We start from the raw sequence: 11164 nt of genomic DNA on the forward strand, positions 1-11164 counted from the left end.
GGATTTCAAAAAGCTGAGTGGTCAAAACAGTGGTTGGAAAAGAACTTTCAGGCACCAGCTTAAGGCTCATTTTTATACTTATAGAAATTCTAAAATAGAATGCCTTATTAGTGGGAGTTTTGGCATCATGTTTGGGCAGATGGCCCATAGGTCTCGTACTTAATCCAGAGACACTGGCTGACTGCTGTGGTATTGTCTTGTTGAATTATATACACATAAATACATTTTACTGTAAATAGATATAAAAATAGGCTACACTTTATTTTGATAGTCCACTTTAGATATTCTACTGACTATAAGTAACTATAAGTAACTTTGCAACTACAAGTGTGTATGTATGTATACAGTATATATTATATACTTACACTCTCAGAAAAAAGGTACAAAAGGATAAGGTTCGAAAGGATACCACCCCAGTGACAGTTTTGTACCTTTTTTTCTGAGCGCATAGACTAGATAAAGTATATAGATAGACTATGACTGCAAAAAGGTTATAGTGGGACTCCAAAGACCGTACATTTCCAAGTTTCCACTTTTGCTGAATCTCAGAATAACAGACTGAATCCACAGACCGATGCCAGCGAGTAATTCATGCCAGTTGTTACCCACAGAAAACATAGGCAAACCATGAGAGATAATCTTTTCAAGTGTCAGCGAGAGCAGATCTGAATAAGGTTAGTAAAACCCTTCAGAGTCATATAAAACCTGTTGGTTTGTTTGACTTTCTAATAGACTACGTTGTATTTAACTGCCCGGGAACACATTATAGAGAAAATAAATACTCATTGAATAATCCTTCACACTAAAGTGAAGAGGCCTTTCAAACCAAATTTGACTTTGCAAGCTCAATGCATCTGGCATGACCTGAGCAGCTCGATCGCAGCAGCTGGAAGAAGTGGCTGTGGCCAAACCGTTTATTATCATTTTAATTACTTAAGTGACTGCAAAGGCATATGTACACAAACCCAGCTGACACGCTCGTACTGACCTCTGACTTTAACTAGAGATTCATTCTGTCTATAGTACATAAGAGAGCGAGAGAGGGAACGAAACAGAGAGAGGCGATAAACAATGGCAAACATGTCAGTGGCCTGAAAGCCTCATGTGGCCAGTACAAAACCATTAATATGATTTAAGAATGTACCTTCATAATCAAGAAAAACACTAACATCTCTCTGTACCAATTTGACAGAGCTCAAACTAAGGAGATCCTTGAGTCGTATAATTGTTATATATTATATAACACACACACACACACACACACACACATACATATATACTTATTGTATATTTTTGATAATTTCAAGGACATGCAAGGATCATCACATACAATTTATAGATGGCAGTATGAATATTTTTATGTGATATAAACATTATGTTAGCATATGTTAATTAATAATTGCAGTTTAAAACATATAAAACATCAGTCCAAATGCCTGCCTGCCTGCAAAATCAAAAATAATAAACAGTAATGACAAAAAAGACTCAAATTGGAGAATGTTTACTCTGTAATGTGACAGTTTTTCCCTTTTTTATTTTGTTATTAAAAGGAACAAATGGCAGATCAAATATTTCAAATATCTTATATCTTTAATGCTCACTTATTTGATTTTGCAATATTTCTTGATGTACATATGAACTTAACTAAGTGAAATTAGGCCGTAACTCATAGCATCTTCTGCACTTTGATGTGCTTTATTTTTAATGCGCAGACAAAATTTCAACAAACCATTGAGAATTTCTCACATTTTCCCCTCAGCAAGGGGTCCAAATAGAAGGTCATTTCAGAGCCTTAATAAGAAACCCCCCTGCTACTTAAGAGCACCCCTATTTATTTTCATTTTTTCTTGGAGTGGCACCATCAAACCCCAAGCATTGTAAGTGACCCTTAGATATGGCTAGCCTGGCAGGGGGTAAGGTTTTGCTGGCAGAAAGGAGAGGGCTTCTCTATGTGTGATCTCTTACAAACTCTTTAGAGTAAGGGTGGTATCGGATGACGCCTTTCCTGTTTGAAATACACACGTTCAGGTGGTCGCAAAATCATTTTGGTGCCGAGCTTTATAGTCTTGCATTCAAAAATCGGCCTCATGCTCACTCTGTGTCTACACTGTTGCTGTCAAGAGTGTGTACAGCTCTGCGTTGTTTGCCTTATCAGTGGAGTTTTTTTTTCTTTGGATAAAGCCAAGCGTGTCAACTGAGCAAAATTATTGATAAAAGTAGCTGAATAAATTACGCTATAAAAGGCCCTTTTTAATATTACGCGTGTACGATCATGTCATCGTTTTTCTAGGTGCTATATTTTCCTCTAGAAAAAAATCTATGTAACTTGAAAATGTTTAACACACATTTAAATATGTGTGACAAAGTGATAACTTTTATTGTATTTTTTATTTAGGCCATGGTAACAGAATTTCTGTACTGTAGGCTACAAGCGCTGAATGCCGTCGTGATATTATTCGTTTCTTATTCATATTGTTATTTCATGAGACCTGCAAACACAGGCTTGTCCTGCCAGGGATGTTGGATGAAATAATATACATAGCCTATTCATTCCCCTTAATATGGAACATAATCTTTATAAATATATTAGGCTAATGACTATATTTTAAAAATTGTGAGAAAAGTTTAATAGTTTGTTAGGTACACATTGTTTACAATGCAATAAATGTGTTAATATGTAATTATGTAAAAAATGCTGTAGTAAATACCTGTTTACTGGTTCACTGAAAACTGATATTTTGTGTAGCCGTCTTAAAAAATGTATTGAATGTGTAGGCTAAGGCGATATTAAAAATATTAAAGATTATTGAAGCAAAACGTAGCCTATAGATGATTTATAATCATTCGAATAATAGATAAAATAAAATATTTAAATAACATTTGTAATTTAATGACATGTACCTTCAGAAAAGTAGCCTAAATGTATTTGTCACCGTCCCAAATGCCGTCCCGTATGCTTTACTGGAAAGCGAAGCTTTTTTTGTAGGCTATAACGTAAATTAAAATAATTAATTAAATTAAATACATAAATAAACTGGAAAAAAAAATAATAGGTAGTTTAAAGTTATTTCCCCGTTATGAACAAAAAAAGTAGTTAAAATAAGTAACACTAAATTATGCGTTGGAACAAAGATGCTATTTTCCCAGTTAAATAGGCTACTAAATACTTATTTGCAGTAGTTTAAATACGTTTTTTTTTCTACAAACGTTACACTTGGTGGAATGTTTTGATGGTTTTATCAAATATCATATTTTTTTTAGTCATCGTGATATTAGGCTACATTTAGGCTATTAACTTAAAATGAATTAACTGCAAGTAAGTTAGGCTATACAAAGTAAAGTAAAATATGTTTTTACTCCTAAATATGTAGCTACTCTCTACTGTTCTTCTTAAAGAACATACTCTATAGCTGTTCTTTAAACAGTCACCAACTTTTCTGTTTACTGAAATACTTACTATTGTTTAGACGGTTTAACACTTTAAATAGCCTAGCGCGCAATATCTGCTTGAGTCACATTTATCAGTTAATCATTAGGGATATCCAAACACACTGAAAGCGAAAGCAAGTGTAATTGTTTCATTTCGGGTCATCTCAGAGTTTCATAAATCTTATTTAGAGCTTGTGCATGCGCGTGGGTGGAGTTTCACCTTCTCCATATTCAGAAGTTGGGTGGCTGCTTGAAGCTCGCACTCTTTGCCGTATAAAGAGAGGCCCTCGGTCTCTTTAAGACAAGACAAATTAACGACTTGTACAAATAATTGGCCGCATTGCTTCCTTTTTGACATCACTAAAACATTTATGGTGTCCACTGACGCGCTACATGCTTGAGACGAGGCCAGAGGACCATGATGGAGTACTTGAGCGACAAGTTCTCCTTGAAAAGCCAAGCGATTAAAGGCAGCGATTACTACATGGACCAAGTCATGGAGACTTTAGACAATGTGCAGTACTACAACAAGACATCACCTAAATGCGTCCAGGCCTTCTCGATGCAGAGCAATGATCAACACACCACCATGGACAGATCGTCTCCTTGTGACAACCAAAACAGTAAGTCTGACTTAAAAAAAAAAAACACACACGCACTCACAAAGTTTTTTTGTTTTTTTTGTCTTTGTTAAATGCAACAAAACATTTTGCATAATATTTAAAGATTCTTCGGTGTTTTTGCAACACCTTGGATCAGTAAAGGATGTTATTTGGTTCTCCAGATATGAATGAAGTTCTTAAAAGTTTCTTCAGGTCAATGCACTGGAGTCGTCTAGAATAGATTATTTAAAGTACCGATATATGTGGTTTTCTAAAGTGAAAAATAAAAAAAGTCCTCTGTGCATGGAAGGCAGAATTTTCTCCGGGCACCAATCTATAAAAGTTATTTTAATAACTTTTATTTTAAACAAAATAACAAGAAAACCAAATTAAATTGCATTTAGAAGCTATTGGCAGTTTTGCATTTCCTACAAGAAATGTTTTACCATTTAGGCTACTAGCTGGGCTACTTATTAGTACGTTTATGATTAAATAACTTGTACGAATTAAATGTAAAACGTGCATTAACCAATAGCCTATGTAAGATTTACATTTTCAATATATTTTTTAGTTTTTTTTTTCTTCAAGTTGTTTCTAACAATTAAATAAGATTACGTTTTTCAAAAGTTGAGAAAGAAAAAAGAGAAAAGCTGAATTTTTTTTAAACATATTTTCACCGAACGTGGCCTTTGTCTACTTCTTTAGAACTTTAAATAAACTTTGCTCTTTTTAAAAAATCTTTTAGAAACATTGCTATCTTATATCCGCTAGCCTAATTGTTTGGTAACTTTTCATTTAAAAAGTAATTCGTAAACCTAAAGCTGCAAATAAGTGATTTATTTACATTTGAAGATGAATATTCAAATAAATAGCCTAAACATATTTTTTACCTCATTGTACGTGGACTAAATGGGCAAATACTACATATATTCAATCTACTTTCCTTTCATTATAAAGTTACATTGGCCGTTGATAAATGTCCATGAGCATTTTCTTATGTTTTTATGCAAATAGGCCTATATGCATATTTATGGTCTTAAGGTTTTCATCATTTTTGAAATTATCATACGATGTAACGATGTAAAATTACTCCGTGCGGTTGTTTTTATGAGAAAATTATTCAGTGTTGAAAAAAAAAGGTTTACAGTTTTAGATGTAGTTTTAGATAGGGTGCTGCTGAAAGTTTGTGTCATTTTATGTTAACTACCCATATTTTAATAATGATCAGGCGTGAATTACTGCGCTCCTAAAACTGAAGACAGCAGCCTGCACGCGATGGAGAACTGCTGCAGCATCAGAGTCTCACCGGCCACAGCCGGACCAGACAAAACTGACCTGGACGACATCGGCGAAAAATGCGACAGCAACGTGTCGAGCAGCAAGAAGAGACGCCATCGCACGACCTTCACGAGCGCTCAACTAGAGGATCTAGAGAAAGTCTTCCAGAAAACCCATTACCCAGATGTGTATGTGAGAGAACAGCTGGCCATGAGAACAGAGCTCACGGAGGCCAGAGTTCAGGTAACCGCTCACTTTCATTTGTGATAATTCTCTGAAATTCCCTGTATGTTTTTTAGACTTCATAATTCTCAATGCTAAATTTAGGCCTGTCTGAGAATAACGTCATTGCATTTGAGGTTTAAAAAGCCTTAGTTGTCACTAAAAAATTCAAATCACTTTTTAGTCTTCATGCATGCATTCCTCACCGCGAAAAAAAAACCTACTTTAAATTTTGCCTTAAATGTTAAAGTTAAAATGAAAGTGGTGCTAAAGATACAGTACAACCTGCACTTAGCGCTTTTCCAAAAGTAAATGACCGTAATTACCGATTTTTTTATGTAGCCTAATTACCGATAAACAAAGTCGTTAACCCTATAAAAACTCGTAAAAATTTAATGATGTGATAAATAAGATGCATATAAATATGTTTTTATGATGAAAACGTTTTACATACCTGACATTTATTACCTTTAATTTGTTATGGATCTGTATTTGTTTGCAACAGATAAAGTTGATGAACTCAATATCACAGCCCTGTAATTAATTATGGCTTCACATTTACAGGACACCAACATGGTTTAATAAAAAGTAGGCTGCATGACAAAGAAAAAAAAAGAAAAAAAAAAAATGTATTCTGTAAATTTGTGCTTATATAAAATTCTAACTCGATATTTAATCATCAATTTTACATCATGGAAAAATAACTTTTCTTTTTATTTTTTAGGTATGGTTCCAGAACAGAAGAGCCAAGTGGAGAAAGCGAGAAAGATATGGACAGATCCAGCAGGCCAAAAGCCACTTTGCAGCGACCTATGACATATCAATGCTGCCCAGGACAGACAGCTACTCGCAGGTGATTCACTTTATTTATCTGCACCATGGTTTTACAAAAATATTTGCAAAAAATAAATAAAATTAACCAATGCATGGCTGTCACCACTAGGTCACCACTACTCAAATGCAAAAGAATGCTTTCCCTAGTGTTTTTAGCAAACCATCATTGTTATCGTGCTTTATTGTTCTATATATATAGTAATATATGTCTAAAAAAAATCACATTTATCATACATTGTATAAGTATAGGTTTTTATGACCTATTTTTGTTAAACACTTATTCAAGGTGACAAAGTATTTACTGATCAGATTAGAGTCACAAAACATTTGACCAAACCAAAGCGAATACCATATGGTCCTTACAGACACAAACACAATGCATGAATTGTCGACAACTGGCCTTAGCCTTTCAAGCTTTAAACAGTTTTGATGGGTGTGGGCAGTCAGTCAGACTGCAGAGAGCTGTCTCACGCTAACTGACAAAAGCTGTTGGGAGGATAGGAGATGAAGATTTAGATGGCACCACGGACCTCAATTTCCTTCATCAGAGAGTAGATTCCTCACTCGTTTGTTTTCCATAGTCACATAAAAAAATTTGTTTGCAACAGATAAAGTTGATGAACTCAATATCACAGCCCTGTAATTAATTATGGCTTCACATTTACAGGACACCAACATGGTTTAATAAAAAGTAGGCTGCATGACAAAGAAAAAAAAAGAAAAAAAAAAAATGTATTCTGTAAATTTGTGCTTATATAAAATTCTAACTCGATATTTAATCATCAATTTTACATCATGGAAAAATAACTTTTCTTTTTATTTTTTAGGTATGGTTCCAGAACAGAAGAGCCAAGTGGAGAAAGCGAGAAAGATATGGACAGATCCAGCAGGCCAAAAGCCACTTTGCAGCGACCTATGACATATCAATGCTGCCCAGGACAGACAGCTACTCGCAGGTGATTCACTTTATTTATCTGCACCATGGTTTTACAAAAATATTTGCAAAAAATAAATAAAATTAACCAATGCATGGCTGTCACCACTAGGTCACCACTACTCAAATGCAAAAGAATGCTTTCCCTAGTGTTTTTAGCAAACCATCATTGTTATCGTGCTTTATTGTTCTATATATATAGTAATATATGTCTAAAAAAAAATCACATTTATCATACATTGTATAAGTATAGGTTTTTATGACCTATTTTTGTTAAACACTTATTCAAGGTGACAAAGTATTTACTGATCAGATTAGAGTCACAAAACATTTGACCAAACCAAAGCGAATACCATATGGTCCTTACAGACACAAACACAATGCATGAATTGTCGACAACTGGCCTTAGCCTTTCAAGCTTTAAACAGTTTTGATGGGTGTGGGCAGTCAGTCAGACTGCAGAGAGCTGTCTCACGCTAACTGACAAAAGCTGTTGGGAGGATAGGAGATGAAGATTTAGATGGCACCACGGACCTCAATTTCCTTCATCAGAGAGTAGATTCCTCACTCGTTTGTTTTCCATAGTCACATAAAAAAGCCTGTGCCTTTATAGGACAGGTCTTTATTGCACCGGGCATGTTGTAAGGAGAGGTGGGAGGGTGCGAAGCCTTGTGTTTGTCTTATGCCCAGATTTTTGTGGTAAACACAAATGCATTTTTGCGGGCTGCAGGGTTTGTTTTTAAAAGCCTGGTCTGGATTTATTTAAAGTCTTGGACATAATTGTCACTGTATTTTAATGTAGATTGAGGGTGTATCTGATATGATGTCATCGCAGATTATCATAGAGCATTTTCCCAGGCACACTAAAATGCATCTATTTAAATTTTAAAATTGAATTAACTTTCCAAATCACAACCTATGTTTATGTACCATGAATTTCCAAACATTTGGATTTCTTTATTTTCATTATGGATTTTTTTTGCCTCATGACTTCCTGCCCCAGCTCAAGCCTGTTGTTGTTTTTCATCTCCATTTTAATCTAGACATGTACCTAAAGTGTTATTGTCTTTCAATCATTTGCTTCTTAAAAGGGGTTTTCACACAGGTCGTTAGACCCCACTTTCAACCCCCGGGTAAAGGAACGTTTCACATTTGTAACTGGGGTTGCCACCTTTAGCAAGCCAAAATAAGGGACACCCATTCACGACATTCACGAGTTCTGCAGCTGTTACCTGGATGAGATTAATTTGTATTTTATTTTTTATTCATTTGCTTAAATTAGGACTACATTAAATCTAAATAATGTAGCATATTTTAAACCTTTTCAAATGTCAAATTGTATATGACATATATGCTTATTTATTATGTATATATTTATGATTGATATAAATGATAAATTAATATATAGGGTCTAACTTAATTATAATCTATTAATTCATCTGTCTAATAATGTTTAAAAATCTAATAATTATGTCTATCAAGCTCTAACAGACTATCCAAATTTTAATAAAACAATAGGGTTATGCCTTTAGAAGCACAGATGTGTCTGTCACTTTAAAGATATGGTTCACCCAAAAATGAAAATTCTGTCATAATTTACCCAGGTTGTTCTAAACCTGCAAGTTCTTTCTTCTGTTGAACACAAAAGAAGATACTTTGAAGAATGTGGGTAACTAAACAGCTGCTGGTCCTCAGTAACTTCCATAGTAGAGAAAAAAATACGATCAGAGTCATTGAGGACCAGAAACTGTTTCCCACATTCTTCAAAGTATTTTTTATGTTCAACAGAAGAAAGAAATGATTACAGGTTTGGAACAACTTGTGGGTGTGTAAACGATGACACCAAGATGAGCTTCTCTAACTTCTTATGAAATTAATTTGATTATAATTGTTATTAGCATTATAAACGGTGCAAAATACTTATTTGTTGATTCAGCTTGTTGGCCTTGGTAAAATACGGGACAAATCGCGTCCCGTATTGATTTGATACTTGACGCATCATTTTACCTTTAAACGATTCCGTATTTTAAGGGACGGATGGCAACCCTATCTGTAACACAGAAGCTGGTTAGCACTGCTTTTACCCGAGGTTATGAAACCCTTCACTGAAGCAGGGTTAGCACCGCTTTTGCGCTGTTATCCCCATATTACCATTCCAAACACGTCCAGTGTGAAACCACACGGTGTTAAATGTTACAGCTAACTAGATAGCCAATCGCGTTCCTCATATTCACGTGCTTTGAACAGTCACGGAAACAGCACGCATTGTATAAACAGTGGTTTCAGCGTTTGAGGGGAAAAATGTATAATGGTGACGGAAAACACGTAAATTTGAGTGAAGAAGAGACCGTTTCATTCTTAACCGATATAGTCTACCGAAATGTCCATTCAGGAAAAAAATGATAGCTAGTACAGTCGACAGCATTTATGAAAACAGATCACGTGCTGCGTTCGTTTAATCAACGACGCCCAACATTTGGAAATAAGAACGTTAAACCGGGGTTTAGGAATGTACAGTGTGAAACGTTAGTTTATAAATAGCTACCCAGTTTTAATTGTTAGCCCTGGGTAAAGTATGAGCAGTGTGAAACTTAAAGCAAGATAACCCAGGATTAGGTTTACCTGGGTATTAGAATGACCTACAGTCTCAGAAAAAGAAAAACAAGTACAAAAGCTGTCACTGGGGCAAGACACTTTCAAAAGGTAGCCTATCATTAAGGTATTAATATGCACACCTTAGGTAGGCCTACTATGTATGTGCCTATGTACTATCCATATGTACCTTTAAGATACTAATATTCACCCTTTAGAGGGTTAATAAGGTACAAAGGTGTACTTTTTGAAAAGGTATTTTTTTTTCTGAGAGTGCAGGGTTAACTATTATAGTGTGAGAAGCCCTAAAGTGTTTTTATAATGCATTTTGATTTTACTTTATTCCTCCTTCCACACAGATTTCCAACAACTTATGGACAGGTCCTACTCCAGGCAGCTCTGTAGTCGCGTCCTGCATGATGCCGCGCGGTTCCCCTCCCTGCGTGACGTCTCCCTATCCCCACTCGCCGAGAGCTGGTGAGCACAGTTACATGGGATTCCCCAATCACCAGCAAAATCAGTTTGGAATGTCTCTCAACAACTTCTTCGCCGATTCACTTCTGGCTCCTTCACCGAACAGTCATGCTGCGTTTGAGACCAAACCTGAGTTTGAACGGCGGTCATCCAGCATTGCTGTGCTGCGGATGAAGGCGAAGGAACATACAGCCAACATAACTTGGACCATGTGAACTCTGAACTTATTCTAATAGTGCTGATCTCAACAGTTTTTACCTATAACAGTACAGCCAGTTACTTTCATGAATTTGTTTTTATTTTATTTTTTTATTGGAACAACAACGATATCAGCCGTAATTACAGACTGTTCAAAAATTCTGGAAAAGTTTTCTGTCCGTTCAAAAATGATTTAATTAAGAAACCTCTTAATTAAACAGTAGTTGTTCTTATTTTGTCTTAGCATCTCTTGTTGTTGTGAATTTGAAGGGCACAGAACTCGACAATACTATACTCTCATGACTTTGACAGAGATGTTATGGTCGACATACTAACACTATGTCTGTGTGCTTTGCAGCAAAGCTGTTTAATGCTCTCTAGCTGTGGCTAGTCCGCAGTGCCACATGCAGAGGAGCAATTGTTTATTTTATGGTAATAAAAGTTCATTAAAATTACAGTTTACTGTATGTGTTTCTAATTTTTTTCACTCTCTTAGGTCCATTGTTTTGATATATTATAAAAATGTAATTTATTCCTGTGATGGCAAAGCTGAATTTTGCAGCCATTCAGCCTTAAGTGTCACATGATCTTACAGAAATTA

General features: G+C 35.3%; 1 protein-coding gene across 1 annotated transcript; it reads left to right on the top strand.

Annotated features, from left to right (window-relative positions):
* The first annotated feature begins 3811 nt into the window (after nt 1-3811).
* Nucleotides 3812-10695, top strand: alx1 (ALX homeobox 1). Its single transcript, XM_016541498.1, has 4 exons — nt 3812-4052; nt 5260-5552; nt 6256-6384; nt 10251-10695. The coding sequence occupies exons 1-4, from the start codon at nt 3848-3850 to the stop codon at nt 10578-10580; spliced, it is 957 nt and encodes a 318-aa protein (XP_016396984.1). The 5' UTR covers nt 3812-3847; the 3' UTR covers nt 10581-10695.
* The last annotated feature ends 469 nt before the right edge of the window (nt 10696-11164 follow it).

This window comes from Sinocyclocheilus rhinocerous, unplaced genomic scaffold, assembly GCF_001515625.1.
Source record: "Sinocyclocheilus rhinocerous isolate Xijiao unplaced genomic scaffold, SAMN03320098_v1.1 scaffold13, whole genome shotgun sequence".
Classification (NCBI taxonomy): domain Eukaryota; kingdom Metazoa; phylum Chordata; class Actinopteri; order Cypriniformes; family Cyprinidae; genus Sinocyclocheilus; species Sinocyclocheilus rhinocerous.